This window comes from Aspergillus lentulus (genome assembly GCF_001445615.1).
Source record: "Aspergillus lentulus DNA, contig: Alt16, strain: IFM 54703, whole genome shotgun sequence".
NCBI lineage: Eukaryota > Fungi > Ascomycota > Eurotiomycetes > Eurotiales > Aspergillaceae > Aspergillus > Aspergillus lentulus.
The window spans coordinates 4,787,656-4,811,265 of record NW_028322113.1 but is presented as its reverse complement, the minus strand read 5'-3'; the positions used below and the strand labels follow the sequence as shown (position 1 = coordinate 4,811,265).

Here is a 23,610-nt window from a genome sequence, read left to right as displayed (position 1 = left end):
CGCATACCCCCCAAACCCTCCATCTTGCCCATCTCAGCCCCGACATTGCGTGTCACCGATACATGCTAGCTACTCAAACCACACTGGGAGGCCCGGGATGATATAGGACTGGGGCTACAAGGCCTCAGTTAGCTTCACAACCGGGCACTCTGTTAAAGTTTCTGGCCAACATACAGGAGGATAATAGTTGTTAAAATGAATACCAGGGTCTTCGTTGCTATAGGGGCCTGGATTGCCATTGCCGCCGCCGGTCACATGGACCTGGGCACAGTTGACAAAGAACTGCGCGCTGTTGGGGTTGGCTGCATTGTGGACGCAGATGTGCTCAATTCGGAGCAGATATGAGCTGTTAGGCAGGGATAGGGGTAGCTAGAAGGAGTAACTCAGAAGGCCTGTGATTAGAGAGGACAGGAGTTAGTAAGTACACTTAGGTTGTTGCCCATCCAGAATAGCTGCCTGAAAAGAATAAAGGCAGAACCATAGCTCACCAAGCAGGGGCTAATTGATCGAGCCAGTTGAGAAATCTGCGCCCCATTCATGGATCTTGAACCAGACCTCTCCGGCACCATCAACTCTCTACACTTATTTACAAGAGGCATTGGTGAGGGACATACCTGAACTGAATGCTGCTAGTGAAGTCATAATAATAGCCCTGTTAACCCATCCTCCTTATTATGTATTATTTGTCTCTTGTAAATCGCACTCAATAGATTAAGCAAAGTAGATAGTTTAAATAAGTTAGATAAGTTAAATTAGATGACCTGGATGGGTTAAATGCATTAAGAAAGTTGATTTAATTTAATTATTTTATTTAGTTTATCCATCATCCAGTTGGCCCATTATCTAGTTATACAGTTTGTCTACTTAATTACTTTATTAGTTAATTACTTTATTAGTTAATTACTTTATTAGTTAATTACTTTATTAGTTAATTACTTTATCTAGTTGGTGCAGTTGGTGCAGTTGATATAATTGGTTAAGTTAGTTAAGTTAGTCCAGATCATGCAGTCTATGTATTTAATTACTTCAACAGTTGATTACTTCATCTAGTTGGTGCAGTTGGTGCAGTCAATTAAGTTGGTTAAGTTCATCTAGTTGGTTGAGTTGGTGCAGTTAGTTAAGTTAGTTGAGTTGGTCTAGAGTTGCATTCAGTCTGAGTTCAGGTGAGTTCAAAACCAGTTGGAACTGAACCACTGATTTCAAGTCTAAATCTTAGAAATTAGAACCAAACCTAATCTGTTCTAATTTGGTTTGAGTTTCACTATAAAATCTACTACTAGGCCTAGCTGGGCCTAGCTAGGCCCTTACTAACTAACTATAGTTAGATTTAGTTTAATTTTAGGTGAGTTAAACTGCTATTATTTAGTAAATTTTTACTATTCTGAAATTTTAAATAATTATTAACTGCTATACTATCTACCATACTATTACTATACTTATAGAAAATTAATATTTTTATATAAAATATATAGTATTTATTATCATAATAATCTATATCTAAAATATTAATTTGATATCTATAGGGCTGAATGGGTGGTGGTTAAAATCATCCTTAGATTATAGTGATTATTAAAGGTTGATGTATATATATATATAAACCACTACTACTTTTATACTAACCTATAACAGAAATAATTATTCCCTTATATCTCACTAACCACTGAATATTTTGAATTGATATTTATATATTTAGATAGCCTAGATCTAGGGCTATCTAGTGATATCAAAATTATTAGATAGATCCTAGAAATTAGTGATTTCTATCTAAAACAGTGAGGGTTGGTTAGTTAAATCTAATAAAACCTTAAAAATTGAAACTGATGGTTTTAACCAAACTTGAATTAGTTCTAATCTAGGGAAACTGAAACCGGTGTAATTCCATAGGCTTAGAACCAAACCCTCACTGCTGCGAGTTTGGTGAGGGTCAGATTTGATTTTAGCAGTTCGGTTATGCAACTCTAAGTTGGTCCAGATCATGCAGTCTATCTATTCAATTACTTCAATAGTTGATCACTTTATCTAGTTAGTGCAGTTGGTGTAGTTAATTAAGTTAGTTAAGTTCATCTAGTTGGTTGAGTTGGTCCAGATCATGCAGTGTTAAGTTCATCTAGTTGGTTGAGTTGGTCCAGATCATGCAGTTCATCTACTCAATTACTTCATCAGCTGATCACTTTATCTAGCTGGTGCAGTTGGTGCAGTGGGTTGAGTTGGTCTAGTTCAGTAGTTTATCTATTTATATAGTTATTCACTTCATCTACTTTGTCTACTTTGTCTAGTCCAACCAGCCTAGTCCTGTGATTATATATATTTAGGTGGTTCTAGCAGCCTTAATAACTACTATCTTTACTTACTGCAGCATGGTTGAAATCACCTATTATAATTCTCTAGCCTAACACCACCCACACATATGTAATATAGTTATTAGAGTGATTACTTACCTCTCTAGGTTATCCTTAATATTTATAAATATCTGGTTATAGCTAATTAGCTATCTCCTAGAGCTAATTCTAGTAGTGTTTACTTAGGTCTAGATTAGGTAAGCTATAAGTATAGTAGCTAGTTAATAATTCCCTGTTAACCTTTAAACTATTTCTTAATAATAATAGTCCTGCATGGATTACTTAACTGCCTGTTATTAGATCTAAATAAGATATAGACCATTCTTATCAGCTAATTTTTCTCTATTTTTTAATATATTTATTATCTTTATATCTTTATTCTATGGCCCTTAACTAGAAATATAATAGAAATTTAAAAGTAGTTAGTGACTTAGTGTGCTCTAGGAGACTAACTACTTTTATATTTCTATTATATTTCTTTCCCCCTGAATAACTCTACTAATTCTTAATATTTTCAAGTGGTAGCACCATCATTAGATTACTCTCTTTAAGCTCTATCTAATGGTATAGGTTCCATAAAGATTAGCCATGATTGTGGTGTTGACCTGAACCCATGACTCCCTATATAGATTAATTTACTAAATTAATATCTTCTATTAAGTATTACCTAATATTTACTATATTTATACTAGTAATAAGTTAGTTACTATAGAACCTAGGGCTAATATTGTGAATGAAAATGAACAGTATATACTCAATAGTATATAAATGACAAAGGGAAAATTCACGAATGCAAAGGGGAATAGATGGCTTGCCTAGGTGTAAAGGAAGAATAGGAAGAATAGGAAGAATAGGAAGAATAGGAAGAATAGGAAGAATAGGAAGAATAGGAAGAATAGGAAGAATAGGAAGAATAGGAAGAATAGGAAGAATAGGAAGAATAGGAAGAATAGGAAGAATAGGAAGAATAGGAAGAATAGGAAGAATAGGAAGAATAGGAAGAATAGGAAGAATAGGAAGAATAGGAAGAATAGGAAGAATAGGAAGAATAGGAAGAATAGGAAGAATAGTAGAAGGAAAGTAGCTAAGGATGTCTTAGCTGAAATGTCTTAATTCCTTAGTTATTCAAACTAGCTATAGAGTAATTTAAGGGTGTATTTATAGGTGATTTCTTCTAGTATAAGCCATTCAAATGTTGAATGATCTCATAGCTAGGTGATCTCATAGATTAGATCACTATTTGCTAATGGTTGAAATTAATGATTGTTGATGATAATCCATGGCCGCAAGAACCATAGATATAATCAATGATCAACCATACCATAATTCTCACCAACATAAGTTCTCTTTTAGGGTTGAATATATAAGTTAACCTAATCTTTCCTTATATTAATATTCACTGTTATTAGTATTATTAAAAAAGTAAATAATTTATATATAATAACCTATATATATAAGGCTAACTAATCAGAGTGCTATATTAATTTTATTATATAATATTATAGAAGCTTAATTTAATATCTCTAATTATTTAATACTCTTACTAATATATAGTTATATTAATAATACTAATAACTTTAGTAGTTAATATAACCTTATTATATTAACAGAAGTGTAGGTGCAGTCTTATAGATATATCTATTTCTATTTAATCTAACTATAGTTAGATTTAGTGTCTAACAACCAACAACCTTGTAACCTGGCTAACTTAGTTAAGATCATTAATATTCCTAAAACCTACTAGACATACTATAAGTCTAAGGACTATTTATATCACTTCCTTTCTTAATTAACTATAGTTAGATTTAGTTAACCAACAACCTTGCAATCCAGCTAACTCAGTTAAATAGTTAATGTTCCTAAAACCCACTAGATATACTGTAAGTCTAAGGACTGTTTATATTACTTCCTTTCTCAATCTAACCATGGTTAGATTCAGTTAACTAACAACCTTGCAATCTGGCTAACTCAGTCAAAATGGTCAACATTCCTAAAACCCACCGGATGTACTGTAAGTCAAGAAGTGCCACAAATAAAACTATTATAGGTGTATGGATATATAGTCCTTTTTTAATCTAACTATGGTTAGATTTAGTATATTTAAATCATCTTCTTAGATATAAGAGAGGCTAAGAGCTAATCTAAGATATAAAGTTCAGCATTAAGCATGAATAATCATAATATTTATATATATATTTATATATTTTATTATATTTTAAGCTGTAAACTATAAACTTACCTAATATAGCTTAAATCTATTAATTATTAAGTCAGGATGAAACCTTTATATATAGAGTCTTATATAAATAATATTTTAAATTAAAATAATTAGTATATAAAGAGATATTATAACATCTTATAGTTATAAAATACTACTTTTAAATAGTAGTTTATCTAACCTAAATCTAAACCAAATCTAACTATAGTTAGTTAGTAAGTAATATAACTTATCTAGAAATAGTTTAGCTTCGCTAAGCTTTAAGTTTTATAGTTAAACTTAAACTAAATTAGAATAGGTCAGGGTGGGTTCTAAGTTCTAAAATTTAGACTTAGAATTACAGCAGTTCAGTGCCAACTGGTTTTGAACTTGCCTGAACTCAGACTGAATGCAACTCTACCCATTCCCAAAGTAGTTGACTAGCAGAGAACAGCAGAGACGGATCCCAGGGCGTGACAATAATATACTTTTAATACCTGCTACTAGTGCTGGTATTAAGTAGCTTTTTAATTCTGCTTAAGATATCTACTATTATTATTAAGGCTTACTTAATTCTATGATAATCTAAGATCTAATACTATTTATATATATAGGGTTTAAAAGATACCCTTAAGCTAATTAGTAATAATAAAGAAGATAGCCTAGAGATTAGTATAGACTAGCTAGCTACCTAGCAGCTATCTAAGTATATATAGGGTAAAAGATAAAGGAGTATAGTATCTAATAGAGAGTAAGAGGGCTAGGAACCTTTTCTATTAGATAATAAAGTAGTTCTTCCTTTACCTAATATATAATAGTATATCTCTGGACAAAATTAGAAGTATATAAGGTATAAGAATAATTAGTTCCTTTATTATTATTTATTAGTATTATAGGCTAACCTATAACATGCACTATATTATATATATAGCTATAGTTAGGTAGTAAGAGTTAATTATTATAATAATTAGTATATTAGCTATATATAATTAGCTTCTTCCTTCTTCAGTAATAGTTAGAGTATAGCCCTATGCTAGGATTCTGGCCTGCTTATATTTATATATATAGTTGGAATACCTATAAATATAAGACAAGACTACATAATGAATGTATATTATATGATCTGGAATGTTTATCTAGTTTATCTACCTAGTAACCTAACTAGGTTACCCAAACCTAGCTGGGTTCTATATAAAAGCCCAGAACCCAACCCAGAATACCCCCCTTAAGCCCAAAACCCAGCCCAAGTTGGGTTTGACATATGTTTCAGTTGGGTTACCCAGAACACCTGCCTTGGTCTAGTAGCTGTAAAGCTGAGTATATGGCCCTAAAAGAGGCTATAAAAGAAGCTATTTATCTAAATAGCATGTTCCAATACCTAAATAATCATCTAGATCTAGGCTATACTGCTAGGATTCCTAGAATCCTAGTAGATAGTGATTCAGCTAAGAAACTAGCTGAAAATCCTGAATTTCATAAAAGATCTAAATATATTAAAATTATATATCATTTCAATAGACAGGCTATTCAAGAAGAAAAAGTAGAACTTATATATATTCCTAGAAAATACCAGCTAGCTGATTTCCTCACTAAAAATAAGAATAATCTGCTATATATAATATTTATGAAAATAGCTAGCCTAGGATCTAGTAAGGATATATAATAAGGTTTTATTCCCCATGAGGGTTTTATCCTTATAAATCAGCCATATCAAAAGAATTACCATTCATTTAAAGCTGATATAACTAGCATATTTTGCCTGATTAGAGGTTTTTAATGCTAGATACTAGCATATTAGCTAGGTGAAGAAACTAGTGCCTAGAGTTGCATAACTGAACCGCTAAAATCGAATCCGACCCTCACCGAACTCGCAGCAGTGAGGGTTTAGTTCTAAGCCTATGGAATTACACCAGTTTCGGTTTCCCTAGGTTAGAACTAATTCAAGTTTGGTTAAAACTGTCGGTTTTGATTTTTGAGGTTTTATTAGATTCGACTAACCAACCCTCACTGTTTTGGATAGAAATCACTAATTTCTAGGATCTATCTAATAATATTAATATCACTAGATAGCCCTAGATCTAGGCTATCTAAATATATAAATATCAATTCAAAATATCTAGTGGTTAGTGAGATATAAGGGAATAACTATTTCTGTTATAGGTTAGTATAAAAGTAGTGGTAGATTATATATATATATATATATCAACCTTTAATAATCACTATAATCTAAGGATAATTTTGACTACCACCCATTCAGCCCTATAGATATTGAATTGATATTTTAGATATAGATTATTATGATAATAAATACTATATATTTTATATAAAAATATTAATTTTCTATAAGTATAGTGATAGTATGGTAGATAGTATGGCAGTTAATAATCATTTAAAATTTTAGAACAGTAAAAATTCACTGAATGATAGTGGTTTAACTCGCCTGAAATTAAACTAAATCTAACTATAGTTAGTTAGTAAGGGCCTAGCTAGGCCTAGCTAGGCCTAGTAGTGGATTTTATAGTAAAACTCAAACTAAATTAGAATGGATCAGGTTTAGTTCTGATTTCTAAGATTTAGACTTGAAATTGCAGCGGTTCGGTTCCAACTGGTTTTGAACTCGCCTGAACTTAGACCGAATGCAACTCTACTAGTGCCTTTTTCCCTTTTATAAAAGGTTTTTGCACTAGGAAGTTATATATTTAATCTAAACATTCCCATGCTTAGCTTAAGGGGGGGTATTAGTAAGAATTATGGTATGATTAATCATTAATCTTATCTTATCAATGAATTAATCTGCTATAGTTAATCATTAACTGTATCCATGGTTCTTACAGCTATGGATTGTCATTAATAATCATTAATTTCAACCATTAGCAAACAGTGATCTAATCTACAAGATCACCTAGCTATGAGATCACGCAACATTTAAATAGCTTATACTAGAAGAAATCACCTATAAATACACCCTTAAATTACTCTATAGCTAGTTTGAATAACTAAGGAATTAAGACATTCAGCTAAGGTATCCTTAGCTATTTTTCTCTCTACTATTCTCTTCTATTCTATTCTACTATTCTTTCTCCTATCCTTCCTATTCTTCCTTTATATCTAGGCAAGTGATCTATTCCCCTTTGCATTCGTGAATTTTCCTTTGTCATTTATATACTATTGAGTATATACTGTTCATTTTCATTCACATATATAGTATAGAGAACCACTTACTATTCCCATATAACCTTAAGGTATGATAGGAATATATCATTTTCTGTATTAACTATAGATTATAAAGGACTAAAACTTAATTAAGATATATTTATACACCCAGTTAATTAGTTAGTATTATATAAAGAAGATTTATATGGATTATTATTATAAAATTAACATGCTAAAGTTTAGTAGGAGTTTCCCCTAAAGTTTAGTATATACTAATATATTCCTGGTTTACTGCTGGGTATATTTTGTTAGTAGGGGTTGAGAAGTACAGCATACTTCAATGCATACTATATATAGTCTATATCTATAATAATAACTACTGGGAGCGCTAAGTTTGTGTATAATACCTCTAGATATAGCTTATTTCTACTAATCCTATTCCTGCCGCGTGATTGCTGGACTGGTACTTCTATGTTTTTGGTCTTTAGTATGTCTACTTGTAGCTAATAATCTCTTTAGTCTCTGCCTCTAAGAAATTAATCTCTTAAGTAGCTAGAGCATATTTATTAACAGAGGATTTTAGATTGTATATAGAGTGACGGCTACAGCACCTATAATGGAGGTGAGGACGGACCTTTTCTAGGTTTGCATCCATTTTAAATTTCTAAGGGAATTGTACCAAAAGTAAGAACGGCTACCAAGTACCAACTATGTTGGAAGTTCAGTAGATGTATCAAACTTTAGGGCCATTAAATCTACATGTGGATAATATGCTGTTGTGAATATGGGTTTACATAACAGATACTAATCAATGTATAATTTGATTCCCAGCCAACTATAGCAAGAAAAAAAATTGTATACAAAATGAGTCAATAAGGATCTGGAGTTCCACAGGTACTGGTAGAATGAACTTGGGTGTGTTTCCCATCAACTTGAGGAAGGCTATACAACGCCTTGGAGGGCGCCAAATGCGAATCATGTCACTCTATAGACCACTGACCCCAGTAATCCCCGGCAATGTTCAGCTGACCTAGCCGATCAGACTGGAAATTGGTCATGGTGACCTTCTGCCCCCTGATGGTCCAGTTCTCCACATGCAGCTCCATTCTCATTCCAGGTACATAAGGGACGATACTCTGGCCCAGACCGAAGCTGCCCGTGATCAAGCCATCTGGGTAAGCGACGTTCTTGACCTGGAAGTTCCGGTAGTTCTGGAGAGCCTGAATGCGAAAGAGAGATGGGCAGGGTCCCTCGCAGACAACATTGGAGATAGACAGGCTGATGAATTTGCTGGTGTCGGGTGTCTTGCCGTCCATATAGAATGGGGACGCGCCAATAATCGCAGATGGCACCACGGTCTCGGAGCGGCGGTAGCGGGTGTGGATAATATCTAGCCCATCAATAACAACACCGTCAACCTGGCGTGAATCCCAGCCCATCTGGATGATGGGGTCGTTGTGGGCTTTCCAGATGGTGAGGCGCTTGGCGTCAACATTGGAGTAATAGGCTTTTATACCATCATCATTCGCATGGTAGAAGACATCGTTGACGACGCTGTTGGGGTACATTTGCGGTCCATCAGTCTGGAAGAAGAAAGAACCGACCTGCTTGTAGTCAGCGATGCGGACACTGGCGTCGTTGCTGTTTCCGTGAAGATCCATCGTGTTGAAAGGCGGGGCGTTGATGGTTGGGCCGTGGCAGTGCCAGGTTTGCCTGCGCACGCTTCCGTGGTACCAGAGACGAAGGCTCGTCTGATCACTCTTTACAGCCTGGTAGTAGCTTGCAGGATTGGCCTGGTAGACATAGTGTTCTCCGGAAAGGACACCATGACCAGTGGCGAAGAAGTCACTGTTTGAAGTCGTGTATTGGACTGCACCTTTCACATAGGCTCCCGGGGCAAGATGCACCCAGTATGTGTTTGGGTGGAGCTTGAGGTGGTTCTCTCCATATTTGGGCTTATCACCCTGTGGGTTCGAGTTCATCCAGTACACTCCAGGAGGAAAGTAAAGGATTGGCTTGTCCCCCCAGTCGCCAGCATTGATGGGTCCGGGAGTCATTGTCTTAGTGTTGTCGTCGTTCATCTGAGGGATCTTATCGGAAGGCAGGAAGGGACTGGCAAAAATGAGGAGCCCGTTCCTGGGCTCGACAGAAACCACATCACCGCCGGAATGGACGTAGTTCTGTCCGTCGGAGCGGTAGGTGTATAGATCATCGTTGAACTCAACAGAGAACCGACGACCGTGGTCATCCTTGGGCACACGGATGATGATTCCCCCATCACTCGAGGTACTCAGGGAATAGCTAGTGGAGCTGGGCCGGATAATCACATTGGCGGTCGATCCCAAGCTCTGGCCATCGCGGCGGTTGATCTTGACATCGACATCCTGAGCATACTCAAACTGGGACCACGCCATGGTGATGCCAACCTCGGGTTCAATGCTGATCCCATCATCCACGTCCTTGCCCAGAGTGCCGTCATTGGGGTAGTCCCAGGGCGAGTAAATGCGCCCGTTGCCGTTTCTTGGGATTGACTCGTAGACGAAGGAGGGACGGAAGGCATTGGTGCCGGCAAGGCCAACCTCTACATTGTAACGGTGTGACTGGCGCACATTGCCGGGCTGAACTCTGGTCTTCGTGTTGATTTCACCAGAGTCATGCCACCAGGTACAGAGGTTGGAATCGCAATCCGTCGCGTTTCCACTTGGGGATGGTAGGCAGGTTGAGCCAACCGCCATGAAGATGGCCGCCGCTAGGAAGGCCTTCATTGTATGAGGGTCAATTGAAAAGGCGGTCAACCGGAATGGACTTGCCAGAAGATATTTGGATGAGGTATCTACTCGTACTCAAGGAAGTCGCGCTTTCCACCCGGTATTTATACCCACGGAGAGCCCGGTTGATGATTTCAGGAGCTCCAATTTGCATACGGGGGCCAAGGCACAGAAGAGACCGAGTATCCCCGTACCCCCGGATTCCCCAGAAGGCTCGGAGATGGAAGACGCCACGTTTTGGAAGCGGGGCCACTCTGCCCATTTCTCTTCCAAGTGAGGCCTTTCCTCGGTGTTTCGCGGGTGCAAGTCACCAAACAAATGACCCAACAGGAGCTCCAAAGAATTCAAAGGATAGATTTGGAACGAAGGCAAAGTATCTTGTGACAATATGGGCGTTTATTCATCTGCAGTAATCGTCAGGTACTATTTTGCTTCAGAAACTACGTCTTGTCCAGATCTGTATCACAGCTGCTTTAGGTCTGAAGAAATGCAACATTCCAGAAGTAATGCAGCCAATGAAATGAATAGCCACAACACACAAAGTGCGAGTGATCTCGGCGCTACGTCGGCCAAAGAAACCGCATTATTTCCCATATCCCGATTCCACAATGTAACCACGCGCCCGCGTCGGAAATTAGGTGTTGAATCAGAAGCAGCGGATTCTTCGGTACGGGAGAGAATAACTATGTACGTCGTAATCGTTCCCAGGATCCGCTCGTGTGAGCAACCGGGGGTCTATTTTGCCTTGCGCACTGCCGAAGAAACGCCCGTTGTCGTTTCAGAAGCAAAGAAAGTCTAACCCCGGGCTTTTCTAATCTTGTTGTTGGATTCGATGGTACAGAATAATATATTGTTCTCAAGCTAGTTCTGTACTATTTCTTCCGCGCAGAGCCTATAATACATCTCCAAGCCGTTTGAGTCTCTGTACACTCCTGGTTAATCGTCTTAATGAGTGACGCAAGCAGCGGAGTCACATCCGACCGACCACTCCCAGAGTCCGCCTGATTCACCTTCAGTCGCTGTCCGTCCTGGGTAAAAGCTGAAGACAGGAGAGAAAATGGAAACATGAGAGTGGCACACTTCTCTATAGTGAATCCCCCGCAGGCAAGGAGTTCGAGAAACTGAGTTCCAGTTATAGCCTCTGGGGTTAACTCTGTTGCTGGAGTGCAGGAACACGGCTGGTAAGTCTGCCCACAGCTGCACAATCGTTGGTCCTCGTAGAGACAGGCCTCCATTTGCCTTGTAAGCGGCCCGGCATGGCTGAGGTGGGAATCAAAGAACAAGAACTCAAAGTTACCGCCCTTATCTAGGATGCGATGGATTTCTTGAACCCAAGATTTCGGCTCGAGAGCGTGTGGTCGATGGGGGTTCCCGATGAACTTATACAGCGTTCTTGTGGTGACCACATCAAAACTCTTTGGTTTAAAGGGCAAATACGGCGAAAAGTTTGTCGATAGCTGCGGTTGTGTGAGCTGACATACGGCAACATAAGGTAGACCAGCGATCGTCTGTGTGTACAAGCCTTGTTGTTTCCCCTAGAATTAGCAAAGGCTTGTAACACAAAGGAGTGTCGGGAAGAGGTGTAAGCATACTGCCTTCAATGCCGCCTAGGTCAAGGACCCTGAGATGACGCCATCTAGTATGTTGCTTAGATAGCAGCGGGTGATTAATGTTGAGGAGGAGAGGATTCAGCTCGAATTCCAGAGAGAACGGGTTTGTCAGTAGAGCAGAGTATAAACGGAAGATGTGCTTTGCTGGATCGGCAGCGGACGTCGTTGTTGTGGAGATTGTAGTAGTTGTTGAAGTGCTTGGTCGAGTCGCTGTTGAGGTGGTTGCGGAGCTGAACGGGGGTAAGATGCAAGAGGCACCGCCAGTGTAGCGATCATCATTCCAACCGCGCCGATCTTCTACCGACTTGGACTTTTGAACTTTAGCGGGGATGAAAATTCGGGCTAGTTTCGATGGATGCCTGGCCCGCTGCACTCCATATCCACTTCCACTTCGCTGAAGTCGTAGGCTTGACAGCTCAGACGACCGTCTGCGCGTACTTGACGAAGGGGGTCTCTGCCCTGCGTGCTCTGCCGCCTCTTGCCTGTCGTCGTGTAGCGCTGTTTGATGCTGCAGGAGCTGTCGCATATAAGCATAGTTCTCCACAGTCATGGACGGATGGCTCTCCGGGAAGAAGGGGAACGCCATGTTGCTTGCGATGTGAATTATCGATCAAAGGCCGGAGGTACGTGGTGAAACGGTAGGACCCGTGTTTTATCAGGCAAAGTCAAGGATCGGAAGCCGGATTCGGCTGCAGTCGCGGGCATTCTACGGGCTAACTCCAAGTCTAATTCAGTGCTTTCAGGTCGTTCCAGTCGGCCTAACTAGGCCTAGTTCAAACAAGGAAAGCTCTCTCCACATGTTCTCATCCCCGCAAAATGCACGGGCCCCTGGCGAGCAATCGAGCCCGTTGCCTGGATCCCCACCACTAGACATGCAGATGCGATTATTCTCTCAGACATTGTGAATACGACAAGCATCGCCTCTCAATTTTTCTATTTTTGCGACATCCAATGAAGGGAGCATGGATACTATCTGTTCTGACCATCCTCCGGGGTGGCGCCGCCCAGGTGAAGCCAGCCTTATCGCATACTCACAACATCTCATCCAGCAGCATTATCGTTCCAAGTCACAAGGCAGGTCAATCCGTTTTCCAGCAATAGCGACATTTTTAACTCCCTGTCAGCAACAATTCCGGGTCTCAGCGACCTCACCCCTGGCGACCGGACGGCGACTCGAGCGGAACAGAGAATTGCATTTCAGTCAAGCGTTTCCTCAATATCCCAAAGTGCAATTTTCTACTGTCTGTTTTGCTGTCGTCAACCATCATCATGGATGGGTATGATGAGTCTCCTGACCTGCTTCTTTACATTCCCTGTCTTCCAAAGGACGTATGGCTCGACCGAGGGCGATGAGCAGCCCAGGTTTCAAAATCCGTCGGTCTGGCAAGCGGCCTTGATGAATGGGACCCAGGCAGGGGATATCATTGGCCTCCTTGAAATGAGTTGATTGCCGAGGGGTTTGGCTACCGGCGCTCCTTGATATCTGCCCTGCTTGTCTTGGGCGCATTTGTCTTCCTGGCAGTCTTTTCGAGGAATTTGGAGACTTGCTAGCCGCTCAGATTCTACGTGGTGTTTTCTAAACCCGCAATACAATCCTGTTGGAGCACAGCTCCACTTCTAAACTCCGCACAGGCATCCCTTGGGGTACTTTCCAGACATTGTCGGTCTCCTATGCTGCCGAGGTGATGCCGGTGGCAGCTCCGAGATCAATTTCTTAGCTATCAATCTGTGCTGGATTCTTGGACAGACCCGCGACGTTGATGTGATCCGTGCTTTGGCCGAGACAGACCCGGAATGGGTTTATCGCCTTCCCTTCGCAATACAGTGGGCGTCCATGGCCATTATTCTAACCGGGGCTGTATTTGCGCCCAAGAATCCCTGTTAGTTTTAACCGCTCCCTTGCCCTCTTAACAGCATTCCTGACAAAATGCGGTATTCTAGGGTGGCTAATCCGCCAAGGTCGGTCGGACGATCCTCGGAAATCAGTCTTGCTGCTGACAAGCAAGGGCGCCGGCACCTTGGGCATCGAGGAGATTGTGGCAATGATGAAACACACCAACGAAGTCGAGAAATACTACGGGAATGACAAGCTGACCTACCTCAATTGTTTTCAGGGCATGGACTGCCGGTGAACGGAGATCACCATCATGGTGTAGGTCACGGCAGCAGGTCTGCGGCTCGACGCTGACATTCTACGCCATCCCATTCTACGCGTGAACTGGGTTTCGGGTGCACGATGCTTGTAATCTCGCGGTCGGCATGTACTACAGTAAGTGTCAATTTGCGCAAATGGTTTCTGCACGCCGGCGCCTCTTCCTCACTGGTACTTCGCTCTCACTAGCTATTCTCATCACCTGTGACTGCGTTAACTTGATGCCCGAAACTGCCGCCCAGTCGTGGAGCGTTGGGCCCTTGATCATCGTGCTAACCACCGTATATCAAGCGACGCTTGGTCCCGTTAGGTATATGCTGGTTGCGGAGATTCCTTCTACCCGACTCCGAATGAAAACAATTGTCGTCGGCCATATGGTCTACACAATATCACCAGTATTATTACCAACGCCCTTGCAGCGCGCATGCTGAGCCTGCCCGTGTGAAACTGGAAGGGGTAAATCTTGCTTTTTCTTCGTCGGCACCACGGCCCTGTGTTTGGTCTGGTGCTATTTCAGGCTCCCCGAGCCGTACGGGCTTAGTTATCTTGAGATTGATATCTTGTTCGCGAAGCACACAAAGGCCTCCAAGTTTTCGTCTTCTTCAGCGCAATTTGGAAAAATCAGGATATAATGAGATAGCTGGTTGAACCAGTAGATGGCAAAGGTATTAATTATTGGTCTATACTGTATATTCTGCATTTGTGTATCGACTTCGCTACTGCGTTGCAGTTCTCTTACAGAACAGTAATCATCAGAACGCTAGTTACTGCTCTGATGATTCCCGTGCAGTCCAGTAAACGACATCTTCCGACAACGTACCACACCTCAATGTTAAATGGGTTAATCCAAAGGACTAAGTGGTGGAGACTCCGCAGAATCACCGCTGCCCATAGCAGCTGCCACAGCCACAACGGAGGAGCGAAGCTCGCCCCGCGATTCGATCTGATCATCTGCAATTCTGTGGCCCCAGGGTATCTGCAGACGTCATTTCGTTTTCCTTTTTTCTTTTTATTGTGACTGCTTTTGTGATACCCTAAGCGTGCAAGATAAGCTACAAAGTGCAACCTCTCTGTATGAATGTAACGCAGTAGCAGCATGCCAAGGACAGTAGAATGACCAGCATGTGTTTACGACCAAAATGTCATGTCCACCCTGGCCTCTTTCCTCGTTTGCCTCTGAAAACTGCAGAACGCCCTGAAGGCCCTCTCCCGCATGTCTTCATCTCCCCGAAAGTTCTGCAGACGTCAAGATCGACAGGGGGCTCCAGTGAATCATTCTACGCATTCTGCATGAAGTATACCCCCGGAGTGTGGCCGAGATGCAGAAACGGTGGCTGAGATTGAGGCCATTTGTGATTCCCACATCGTATACCTTCCATCTGTGTCTTCTTGTGATAGAAGCCGGCGGAACGTGACGTTCCAGTATATGAAAAGTAGGGACGATAATATTCTATATATATCTATATACAAACAAGCGCCCGGTATCCCACCAGTCCATGCTACCACATCCTGCATTACCCTCCCATCAAGGGCACCGTCGCCTCTACCTAGCAACCAGCACCCGGCAGCCTCTCTAGTTGTATATTGTTATCTAGAAATTATCAAGGTCTTTGCTCGACGTAGCCTATTCAAGCCCTCGAGCCACAAGCCACAACGCGCTACTGGCAGGCACGGACGTGAGTACACCAAAAGGCCTCGCTCGTCTCAATCAGAATGCAAGTCGATAGGAGATACAACGACAAGGACAATCCGCAAGATCTCTATTACCAGCAGGTGGACAAGGATTTTGCTCACTACATCCTGCTAGCCCTCGGATGTTTCGCCGCACTTCTATTTATCTGGAGAGCTGCATTTTGCCTCTCATGTTACTTAAGACAAGTAGCATGTCTAACAAATGACCGGCAACGGTACTTTGTGCCTGCGCTAAAGTGGCTTGCAGCGACTCGGATGCATTTCTTGTATGCGCCACTATTTCACACCCGGCACCATCAAGAGTTTCGGCTCTCTCGGGCTGTAAACATGGGCACATTGCCTAGCCGTGCTCAATCGTTTGTTGTGATAGGAATTCTTGCGATGAATGTGGCACTGTGTACGATGAATGTGCCTTACCATACTGACCAAGCTGCTGCTGTTATTCAACGTCGAACGGGCACTATGGCGACAGTGAATCTTATTCCGGTGGTCTTGATGGCTGGCAGAAATAATCCGCTAATCTACCTTCTACAAATCTCCTACGATACTTTTAACCTGCTTCACCGGTGGCTTGCGCGCATTGCTGTTTTGGAGAGCTTTGCTCATGTCTTTACCTGGTGTATTCCTAAAGCGCGACATGGTAAGAAAAAATGCCTCCCTGTTTAGGATATGTTTCGTTGACGCTCACGTTCTTTAATCTCATAGGCGGCTGGGATGCGGTTCGACTGGCATTCAGTGACAGCTCATTTATCCAAACAGGACTAATTGTGAGTCGCCCTTGTACAAATCCTTGCTTTGGGCCGTTTCTGAACTTATTTTACGGCTATAACCTCAGGCTGCCAGTGCCTTTTCCTTTCTCCTTGTTCACTCTCCGTCTCCAATACGCCACGCCTTCTACGAGACGTTTCTGCACCTCCATATCGCTATAGTAGTCGTGTCATTTATCTTCCTCTGGATTCATTTGGAAGGGCGTGTAGCTCAGCAATTCTTGCTTGGGGCGATAGTCCTTTGGGCTATTGAGGTACTGGTCCACCTCAGACAAGCGTCCCACCAGAATAACTAACCACTTGGAAAAACGAAAGCGCACCGCACGCATCGCCGCAATCCTCTATCGCAACAGCAGCCGCGTTTTGACCACGGCCGTGATTGAATACCTGCCTGAAGACCTCCTAAAAATAGCTCTGCGCCTTCCCCGTCCGTGGCTGGTTAGACCTGGACAGCATCTTTACTTGTACATTCCCTCCATTTCGCTCTGGACCTCGCATCCTTTTTCAGTATGCTGGACCGACACGCTTGACACTCCCGGCTCCACCACTTATACAGATGAGAACAATATCAAGCCCCAACCAGAAGCAATCTACATCCTCGTCCGCCGCCGAACAGGCTTCACAGAGACACTAGCCCGCCGTGTCCGCCGGAGTGTGAATCAGACCCTATCGGTGCATGCCCTTATTGAAGGACCATACGGGGCCATTCATTCGCTTGATTCGTATGGAACTGTTATCTTGTTCGCGGGCGGGATTGGGATCACGCACCACCTTTTGTATCTGAGGAGACTTGTGCGTGGACAGGTCGATGGAACAGTCGCGGCGAGGAGAATTACTCTAGTCTGGGTTGTTCGATTGCTGGGGGATGTAGAGTGCGTTGAAGACTGGATTGGCAGTATTCTGAGGATTGGGAAGGGGAAAGAGGAGGAAGAAGAGTGTTGTAGTAGGAGAACATCAGCTCGTGTGTTGCGGATCCTAATCTACGTCACTGGTGTGTGCGTCAACACGGATGAGATTAGTCGTACTGGGTTGGACAGTCAGAGCGAAAAGCAGGTGTTTAGCGGGCGGCCGAGCTTTGAGGAGGTGCTGGCGGTGGAGGTCAAGAATCAGGTTGGGGCAATGGGAGTGCTGTGCTGTGGCAATGGGGAATTTAATGATGATGTGCGGAGGGTGTGCAGGGAGGCGCAGAGTGGCAGCAGCGTTGATTTCTTTGAGGAAAGCTTTACCTGGTGACTGCGAGTGGTTAGTTGAGTTTTACACTCAGTGAAAAATGCACATATTCCGCTGGGCTTGACGGCTGAAGGGCAATTGCAAATGGAAAGTGACTGGGAGCCGAGAGAGAGCGTCCACCTTTCGTTCCCTGGGACTACGTCGCACGGTGCTAACCAGAGCACTGATCCGGTTTGTCGGACTCGCGTGACAGCAGGATCAACCCCATGGGGTGATAAGAAAGGGCGTAGCTAGCGAACTAAGGCATTGAGATAGGCCCAGAGACATGCCCGCAATTTCCAGTCACCCTCAGTTCGAAATCGATCGAACAGTTCCAAGGTTGGCTTTCCCCATGCAGGAGACCGTGGGGAAGTCTGGCCCTTTCGCTTAGTGAGATGGACCGCCACCGTCGAATGAGTATTTATTCCCTCGCTTGTGTTCCAGTCAGCTTGGCAAAAGGCCCGCCAGGGACTCACAAAAGGGCCGATTAGCTCGAACCTTAACCGTCCAACCAGCTGCTGCACATCTTCCCAGTCCGTCGCTGGCTGCCAGAAACCCCCAACGAGACGTGCCAAGAGAGCCCGAGTTTGGGCCAAACCCGAAGCGGGGAGAACGATATTGACCGCATTCTTGCTGCCTGTGTCGTAATGTCCGGGGCTGCGATGCCGAAGAACGCCCGCTTTGCCTTCTCACCCCTGTGCCGCCGCTCTCGAAATCCCCGAGCGTACCATCGCGGACGGCCATGGGCAAGGCGACAAGCCACCACAGCTTAGGATTCGATTTTCAGGTCTATAAGGGGCTTCAATCCCTCGCGTCGAGTGATTTTTCGCTCCACCCTTACTCCTTTGACTCGTCGTCATACATTTCATTGCCTGTTGTTGTATTGTCATTACGCGTTTCATCCCGCGACAATGGATATGAAATCCAGCGCCCAGCATGTCGAGGACGACCTCAAAGTCCCCGTCGACATGGACAATGTCATTCATGATGCCCGCAACGCGACCGAAAAGGAACACAACATGAGCATATGGCGTGGCTTGAAGCTTTACCCCAAGGCTGTGGGATGGTCGATCCTCATCTCCTCTGCCATTATCATGGAGGGCTACGACGTGGTCCTCATGGGCTCCTTTTTCGCCTATCCGGCGTTCAATCGAAAGTACGGCAGACTCCTGTCAGATGGGAATTACGGCTTAACTGCTGCCTGGCAGTCTGGTCTGGCCAACGCAATGAACTGTGGACAAATCCTTGGTCTCTTCCTTAATGGAATTGTGTCGGAGAGATTCGGCTACCGCAAGACCATGATGGGATCGCTAATCGCGACAACCGCCTTTATTTTTATTTTATTCTTCGCGCAAAATGTGCAGACCCTTCTGGTTGGTGAGATCTTGATGGGCATCCCACTTGGTGTCTATCAGACTCTCAGCGTAACTTATGCTTCGGAGGTGTGCCCGGTTGCCCTTCGTGCCTATCTAACAACCTATGTGAATCTCTGCTGGGTGATCGGTCAGCTCATTGCGTCTGGTATCTTGAAAGGCCTGTCTGAACGCACTGATGAATGGGCGTACCGAATCCCGTTTGCTATCCAATGGGTCTGGCCAATTCCTATCTTCATTGGAGTTGTCCTCGCACCAGAGAGCCCATGGTGGCTCGTACGCAAAGGCCGAACTGAGGATGCGGTCAATGCTCTGCTTCGCCTAACCTCCAAGGGAGACGCCGATTTCAACGCCCACGAGACGGTTTCAATGATGGTCCACACAAATGAGATGGAGAAGGAAATCGTCTCTGGCACCTCCTACTGGGATTGTTTCAAGGGGTACGATCTGCGCCGAACTGAGATCTCGTGCCTTATCTGGGCTGGTCAGAACCTGTGTGGTTCAGGCCTTATGGCTTACTCAACTGTCTTCTACCAACGTGCTGGTCTGGCGGTTTCCCAGTCGTTTAACATGTCGCTGGCCCAGTACACAATTGGTTTTGTTGGCACTGTCCTGTCCTGGGTGCTCCTGTCCTACATCGGGCGTAGGCCACTATATGTCTATGGCCTAGCAATCCTGTGCAGTCTGCTCCTCATCGTCGGATTTATTTCCATCGCCCCCGAATCCTCTGCAACGTCATGGGCCACAGGCTCCATGCTCCTCGTGTACACCTTCTTCTACGACTCCACCGTCGGACCCGTGTGCTACTCTCTTGTGTCCGAAATACCAACCACACGTCTCCGCATCAAGACAGTCGTACTCGCGCGCAATCTTTACAACTGCTTCAGCATCGTCAACGGTGTCATCATCCCATACATGCTCAACGTCGATGCATGGAACTGGCGCGGCAAGGCCGGCTTCTTCTGGGGCGGTCTCGCCCTCTGCTGCTGCGTCTGGTCGTACTTCCGCGTCCCCGAGCCCCGCGGCCGCACGTACGCCGAGATGGACGCGCTCTTCGAGCGCAAGGTTTCCGCCCGAAAGTTCGCCTCCACGAAGGTCGACTTGTTCCACGAGGATGCGGCCTCTATCACCCAGGAGCGGAGATCCGGCTAAGTACTGTTCTTATGTCTGTGCTTCCGAACTGCGGGTTATCGCCCAGCACGTGTAAGCGTGCTGCAGGAGAACAGCGGGGTGAAGGTGGGGGGAGGAGGGGGGGGCGGGGTTGTATGCACACCACGCGTTACCAAGCTATGTATATTTTGGCGAGACTCCTTGCCGTTTCTGGGATACCGTGCGGTAGACGTTATTGAATTTGAGGTTGACTTGAAGTAGTGCTGATATAGTACCCGTTTGCGAGCACAGTTCGATTAGCATCTAAGCTCAAGTCAAGAATTAGCTACTGCAGTCGCAATATAATCAATTACTTCACAAACCATGTCTGAAGCGAATAGCAAGCGAAATTAAATTAATCAGTATAGTTTGAAAAACGCATCAGAAACCTTTGTACTGTGATTTGATTCTAACTCCTGACATAAACGGCTCGAAGCAACCGCGCGCACCTTCATACCCGCAGTAGCTCCATTAGACCACTACAGATCGTAATATACTGCATTAGTTTCTGTCAATGACGATGGCAGAGACTCCTGGTACCCAATTTTCCAGTGTCTCGGTCACCACGCCCGCTATGAGAGCAACCATGAACAGTCCATGAAGAGTCAAGTTCGTATTCCCTCTTTTCCCCCCCTTTTTCTTTTTTTTCTTTTTTTTTTTTTTTTTTTTTTTTTTGTTCGGCTGGAAGACACCATACATTGTTACCTAAAGTGAAGTGGAAGACGATAAGCCGGAATGCAAAACAGCGACCGAGTAAGGACCGAGATCTTCCACGTATCCCGATGCAAGACAATCCGCGGGATACTATTCGGAGAACGGGGCAGTCGCGGAACTGACGCTCGGGTCCTGGGGGGGCCAGCTATCCAACCGGTGACAATCGTGATCAACCCATCCGCGTGGGCCTAGAAAAGGACGGGAGTTCATCGGCAAATCTGCGGTTAAAAAGGGAAGTCATGATGCGGCAGAAGGTAGATATATAAGTTGTAGATGGATGTACAGCTGGCAGTCTAAGATCAAAATAACATCTCTCCTTCCCGTCTCCAAGAACCAAAATCCAGAGGACTAAAAATTCGATACGCTTTAACAATCTAATCACTGACGATGCCTTCGCTCGAATACACCCCATCCTCCTCTCTCACCCAAAGTACACACAAGAAATGGTGGAAAGAAAGCTCTGTCTACCAGGTCTATCCGGCCTCGTTCTGTGATTCCAATGGTGACGGGGTTGGTGACATCCAGGGGATCATCTCGAAACTGGACCACATCAAGAATCTTGGTGCTGATATCGTCTGGCTCAATCCTGTCTTTGCTTCGCCCCAGGTAGACATGGGCTACGACATTTCAGACTACTATGCAATCTACCCTCCATACGGGACGCTTAAGGATCTGGACCAGCTTGCTGCGGAGATCCACGCGAGGGGGATGAAGCTGGTTCTGGACCTTGTTGTCAACCATACCTCAGATCAGCACAAGTGGTTCCAGGCGTCGCGGGCGTCCGCCGACAATGAGTACCGCGATTGGTATATTTGGAAAAAGCCGGTGTTCCGTGACGGTGAGAGGCATCCACCGAATAACTGGCGCTCATATTTCGGAGGTACTGTTTCCCATCCATGACGATGATGGTGATGATGATGGGTCCCACAGTCGATACTGATTAAGGCTTGTTGTCGCCCAGGGAGTGCATGGACATATGACGAACAGACCGGCGAATACTACCTGCACCTTTTCGCCCGGGAGCAACCGGACCTGAACTGGGAGAACCCTCGAGTCCGCAAGGCTGTGCATGAGATCGTAAGATACTGGCTTGAGCACGGCGCTGATGGATTCCGCATGGACGTGATCAATTTCATTAGCAAGGACCAGTCCTTCCCGGATGCGCCGTTTACAAACCCCGCCTCACCGTGGCAGTCGGGCAAGGAATTCTATGCGGCTGGACCGCGACTACACGAGTATTTACAGGAAATTGGGAAAATCCTCAAGGAGTACGACGCGTTCTCCGTCGGTGAGATGCTGGACGTTGAAGACCCAGCTGAGATTCTGAAAGCTGTCGGTCACGATCGCGACGAGATCAACATGGCTTTCCATTTTGAAATGTATCCCCCCCCAAACTTTCCACCCAATTTTCCAGCGTCGGCGCTAAAGCTTGCTGCAGTGTGAACTTAGACCATGGCGCGACAGACAAGTTCGGCCATCGCGATTGGGGTTTGGGAGAGCTCAAGGCAATTGTTTCCAAATGGCAGCAGTTTATGCATGACAATAATGGCTGGAACGCTCTGTATCTGGAGAATCACGACCAAGGCCGCTCCGTCTCTCGTTTTGCCTCGGATAAGTCCGAGTTTCGGGAACTCTCCGCAAAGATGCTCGCGACACTGCTGGCAACTCAGAGCGGCACCGTGTTCATCTACCAGGGACAAGAGTTGGGGATGCCGAATGTGCCACAAGATTGGCCATTCGAAAACTATCGAGACATTGAAACGCTAAATCATTGGAAGGAGTAAGATCTGCACTCTGGATGCTGAAAAATATTCCGCTGACATGTTGCGGCTAGACTGACATCGGCGCACCCGGAAGACACCAATCTCCACCAGCGGGCTCTGGCGGAGTATCGCCTCAAATCGCGAGACAATTCACGCACCCCAATGCTGTGGGACGACTCTCCTAACGCGGGCTTCTCCACTGCTGAGCCATGGATCCCCGTGCACGAGGACTACGCAACACTAAATGCCGCCCTGCAAGTCAAGGACCCTGCAAGTGTTTACTCTTACTGGTCGGCGGTCCTCAATGTCCGCAAAAAGTACGCTGACGTACTGGTCTACGGATCGTTCAGGTTGGTTGACGCCGAGAATTCAGATGTCTTTGCTTTTGTTCGTTCTGGTGCGGCCACCCCGCAGCAGGCGCTGATTGTGTTGAACTTTGGTCCACATGCGGTCAGCTGGACTTTGCCGAAAAACGTTCTTTCTGGGGCCGGCCATGTGATTTTGTCCAACTACCCTGCACGGATTGGAACCAAGCTGATCGAGTCGGCCTCGGTTTCTCTGGGCGGGTTTGAGGCGTTGATATGCTTGAACTAGCTGAGTCCTTTAGAGTTGAAGTACAGCCGCAGTCTCTCCGAAGAAGGCCCGTTCTCACTCTGTCTTAATCACCACCCCATGATTAAGGGGCTCCACTTTCTCGCCCAGACGCTTTGACCACACGCGGGGG

The 23,610-nt window shown here is 44.4% G+C and overlaps 6 protein-coding genes across 6 annotated transcripts; 4 read left to right on the top strand and 2 right to left on the bottom strand.

The window, feature by feature from the left end:
• Nucleotides 1-8,669: 8,669 nt before the first annotated feature.
• On the bottom strand, nt 8,670-10,454 carry ALT_9032 (dextranase; the record flags this gene model as incomplete). Its single annotated transcript, XM_033564708.2, has 1 exon — nt 8,670-10,454. The coding sequence occupies one exon, from the start codon at nt 10,452-10,454 to the stop codon at nt 8,670-8,672; it is 1,785 nt and encodes a 594-aa protein (XP_033420599.2).
• An 875-nt stretch (nt 10,455-11,329) lies between these two features.
• On the bottom strand, nt 11,330-12,653 carry ALT_9031 (uncharacterized protein; the record flags this gene model as incomplete). The annotated part of the gene is made up of 2 exons (XM_089600518.1): nt 11,330-11,979; nt 12,050-12,653. 2 exons carry the CDS (start codon nt 12,651-12,653, stop codon nt 11,330-11,332), a joined length of 1,254 nt encoding a protein of 417 aa, XP_089455411.1.
• Nucleotides 12,654-13,340: 687 nt separating this feature from the next.
• On the top strand, nt 13,341-14,199 carry ALT_9030 (uncharacterized protein; the record flags this gene model as incomplete). The annotated part of the gene is made up of 3 exons (XM_033564710.2): nt 13,341-13,441; nt 13,700-13,947; nt 14,009-14,199. 3 exons carry the CDS (start codon nt 13,341-13,343, stop codon nt 14,197-14,199), a joined length of 540 nt encoding a protein of 179 aa, XP_033420601.2.
• A 2,174-nt stretch (nt 14,200-16,373) lies between these two features.
• On the top strand, nt 16,374-17,911 carry ALT_9029 (ferric reductase family protein; the record flags this gene model as incomplete). The annotated part of the gene is made up of 4 exons (XM_089600517.1): nt 16,374-16,551; nt 16,617-16,678; nt 16,747-16,932; nt 16,994-17,911. The coding sequence occupies 4 exons, from the start codon at nt 16,374-16,376 to the stop codon at nt 17,909-17,911; spliced, it is 1,344 nt and encodes a 447-aa protein (XP_089455410.1).
• Nucleotides 17,912-18,798: 887 nt separating this feature from the next.
• ALT_9028 (maltose permease MAL31) lies at nt 18,799-20,412 on the top strand (the record flags this gene model as incomplete). The annotated part of the gene is made up of 1 exon (XM_089600516.1): nt 18,799-20,412. One exon carries the CDS (start codon nt 18,799-18,801, stop codon nt 20,410-20,412), a length of 1,614 nt encoding a protein of 537 aa, XP_089455409.1.
• Nucleotides 20,413-21,510: 1,098 nt separating this feature from the next.
• ALT_9027 (glycoside hydrolase family 13 protein) lies at nt 21,511-23,480 on the top strand (the record flags this gene model as incomplete). Its single annotated transcript, XM_089600515.1, has 4 exons — nt 21,511-21,961; nt 22,085-22,502; nt 22,562-22,903; nt 22,958-23,480. The coding sequence occupies 4 exons, from the start codon at nt 21,511-21,513 to the stop codon at nt 23,478-23,480; spliced, it is 1,734 nt and encodes a 577-aa protein (XP_089455408.1).
• Nucleotides 23,481-23,610: the final 130 nt, after the last annotated feature.